This window comes from Mercurialis annua, linkage group LG4 (assembly GCF_937616625.2).
Source record: "Mercurialis annua linkage group LG4, ddMerAnnu1.2, whole genome shotgun sequence".
NCBI lineage: Eukaryota > Viridiplantae > Streptophyta > Magnoliopsida > Malpighiales > Euphorbiaceae > Mercurialis > Mercurialis annua.
In genome coordinates this window covers 21,685,739-21,689,132 of record NC_065573.1, presented here as the reverse complement: position 1 = coordinate 21,689,132, position 3,394 = coordinate 21,685,739, and the positions used below count along the sequence as shown (strand labels likewise).

The 3,394-nt window shown below is 34.4% G+C and overlaps 1 protein-coding gene across 1 annotated transcript; it reads right to left on the bottom strand.

Moving 5' to 3' along the window:
* Positions 1 to 234: 234 nt before the first annotated feature.
* LOC126677710 (ubiquitin-conjugating enzyme E2 variant 1C) lies at positions 235 to 3,053 on the bottom strand. Its single transcript, XM_050372474.2, has 4 exons — positions 2,780 to 3,053; positions 1,966 to 2,105; positions 919 to 1,044; positions 235 to 601 (listed from the first exon to the last, which is right to left on the bottom strand). Exons 1-4 carry the CDS (start codon positions 2,814 to 2,816, stop codon positions 461 to 463), a joined length of 444 nt encoding a protein of 147 aa, XP_050228431.1. The 5' UTR covers positions 2,817 to 3,053; the 3' UTR covers positions 235 to 460.
* Between the last annotated feature and the right edge of the window lie 341 nt (positions 3,054 to 3,394).

Below are 3,394 nucleotides of genomic sequence, written 5' to 3'. Positions count from 1 at the left end.
ATGAGCATCTTTGCAGATGTCATAACACCAACTATTTGCATCATCTGAACTACCTTACGACAAAGTTCCTGGAAAACAATCAGCGGAGAAATGCATTCCGCTCCCACTTCCTCACTAGCCAAAGCCATATTGTAAAAGAAAGAAAAAAAAATAACGGAAGAGACTGAAGAACGAGTTTGACATAATGATACTGCTAGAACTTAAATGCTAATTACTTCACAGGTATTTGTAATATTTGACACACAAATAAATCCCATTAATCAAACAACATTCCTTAAACAAAGTTTCGTACGAGAAGACAAGGAAATGACAATGAAGCCGTGGAGAGGTAACTGGAGAAGCTTTTTAGGGCATTCCCCTGCATGTTCCAAACTTCACCAGACCAGACCAACACGGGATTACAAACTATATAGTGCATATTGCAAGAGCAATACGATATATTTCTATATGTCCGTGAAAGCTAAAAGTAGGTACCCTCGGGAGGTTGCACTAGCTTACGATTGTGTGGGGCAGCCATCTCCTTCTTCAACTGTGTCAGAATGTCCTCCATAGAATAATCTCGCTGCCAGTTTAGAAGAAGTCCAAACTTCTTGGGTTCCACCTGCAAGACATACATATTAACAAGCAGCAAATGAAGATTCCCATGCTCGTATTCAGTCATTATCCAGATTACAAATAGCAAAATGCACTAATATCTCAATGGGTGCGTTAAAAGTATTGCTGGACAAAAAAATAGTAGTATTATATACTCAGTTTGTAGGTATAATAAAAAAACCAGCAACTCAATCTATCAATATCAGACAACAGACAACATGAAAAAGTCTATTAATTTTTGTGCAGAAATAAATATAATGAAGGCAGAAAATATTATGAAGTGATGATTAAGCCCTCAAATAAAGCATTTGAATATAAGCATACCACTCCAGTTTCGTGGTTGACACAAGTCATATTGATTCGTGAATGAAATCGAACACTTGGGGGCTTCTCCGGATAATCTTTATCACAGAACAGCTTCAACTGATAAATACGACCTTCATGTACAGTCTGACATGGGAAACAGGAAAAGTTATTCAGCTTGAAAACTTTTAAGCATTAAGAAGCCCTAGTACAAAACAGAAACTACTTTATTCTATATAAAATTTATACAAAGTCTCCACCATGAAAGACGAGTCTTTGCCTTCAATAACGGAAAATATCAACTTAAACACTTATTCAGCTAAAAGAGATTGCAGTCAAATCTGAACAGCTCACTTTCTTATTTATTGGTAGAGAAATTCAATGCTTTTTAATCCAGTTCAAGAGCATGTCAATGCCAACATGACCAGATGCAAATTTTGCTGCAATGTTATGAATAATAACAGAATAAGCAGAAGGACTACAGCTTACCATGACAAATCTTACCACTTAAGTTGCAGCAGGCCCAGGACTAACTACTATTTCTTCAACCTACTAAGTGAAGACTAACAATCCCAAATTATTACCACAATTATCTTCGGCAAAAAAAGGTTCCACTGTGTTATTTCTGATTTTTACCATTATCACCAAAGTCATTGACATAAAGCCATAAACAAACGTGGACACTATCTAAAAAGTAAAAAGGACTTCAGAACATCCATAAAACTAACCACAAAGAAAAAAGGAACTCGTTAGAAGAAAAAAAATATGCAGCTTGCAACCTGCATACCAATTCCCAAAGGGACAAGGTAGAAACAATTAAGTTACTTATTATGATACAACTAAACCTTAGAAACAGAAAAATGTATTCACATGCAGGTGCAGTATCTTTTGTTCTGCTCATGGCTGTGAGACAGTACACATCACCATTGAATCAAATCAAATGCCTAAAAACTCAAATAGAATGCTAATAAATGTATATATACATAATATACAAAAACACGAAAAGAATTTCAAATTTTCATATGGAGCGATTTAGCAATAATTGTGGCAAAAAAGATTTCTAATTACATTGTGCGGACCAATGACTGTGCCAGTCCACGAACGCATGTAAATGTCATCACCATCATCCATGCCATAGCTTACAGTACCATCTCCAATACCTTTTTCACCACGTTCAAGTTCCTCCAGCAATCTAAAGTTCCGAGGAACTGTGGAAACACTCAAACAGTCAGTATCATACACAATTCTGCAATATCAAAAGGCAAGAAGTCTGATTCTACTACAACTTAAGCCATTCCCTACTTTATGCTTATATCCCCCACCCCTACAAACACATACAAGTCGCTTATCAATTACGGAGCAGCGCGATTCCATAGTCCACGACATACTCAAGATGCTAGATGCTACAATACATTTCAAAAATGCACAATTTCATTTTCATTAAAAATGTTCATATCAGTCACTTCTCAAACACAACATAACTGAACCAAACCTATTCAAATACAACAACTACTTGCCAATTAAGTTTTCTTTAAGCAGTCGCCAAACAACTAGTTAGTTTGTTTTATTTAAATCATAAATAACATTAAATTATGAATAAGTAAATTTCAGAACAAAATAATCAATAACAGGTGAATTATAATCATATTCCGTAAAATAATGAGAGTAACAGTAATTAACAAATTAGAGACGCCCCGCAAAATAAAAACTTGTTCAAAAAAAGAAAAAGCTTTAAAAAAATTAAAAACTACCAACACCACCAAATCAAATAAAAAAGAAAACCCACATCAGAAAAGACATAAAATGTATGAAAGAAATCAAATCGATGAGCAGATTATATGAAAGAGACGAAGAAATAAAAGGAAAAGAAGATCAGACTAACCCACAACACTAGATCCTCCGGAGCCGCCGAGCGTCATGGGTGGAGTTGTATTTGAGATCTGATTGAAGTGAGATAGAGAGAGCAAGGTCAGAGAAGAAGAAGACGAAGAAGAATCTGTGAAAGGCGAACAAGGCAAAGCTAAAATCTGAGAGAATAAAAGAAAAATAATGGATTTGAGGACTTAAAATAATATAAAAATAAAGGAAAAAAGAGAGTTTGTGAGCGAGTGAATGATGGGTTTTTCTTGTTTATTTTTGGGAATAAAGTGTACCGGTGGTCTCTTGGTGCTTGTAGTTCAATTCTTTACAATATTATGACTACTTTATATTTTACAATCAAAATTCACTAACGTTTGATGACTCAAGTAATAATTTTTCTAAACAACTCGTAAGAAATGAGCAATTAGTATATAAATTAATTTTATGGCAAATCAGCCATAAAATTAATAATTATGATCAATTAATTTCTTTTTGGCAAATTAATTTACAAATTAAAAGGTAAATTACCAATTAAAAAGATAATTAGTTTACAAGTTAAGAGGGTAAATTACAATATTAGGTGTGATGCGGGTTTCAAGGGCGCTCGCCCAGACTTATGGCTGACCTTGGATCTGAT

What these genes read in the sequence shown, in the direction of transcription:
- LOC126677710 (XM_050372474.2), bottom strand. Translation starts at nt 2,816, where the DNA reads ATGACGCTCGGCGGCTCCGGAGGATCTAGTGTTGTGG. An exon ending in CGGAGGATCTAGTGTTGTGG is followed by an intron (nt 2,106 to 2,779) that starts GTTAGTCTGATC and finishes GTGTTTCCACAG; the next exon opens with TTCCTCGGAACTTTAGATTG. An exon ending in TCAACCACGAAACTGGAGTG is followed by an intron (nt 602 to 918) that starts GTATGCTTATAT and finishes TATGTCTTGCAG; the next exon opens with GTGGAACCCAAGAAGTTTGG.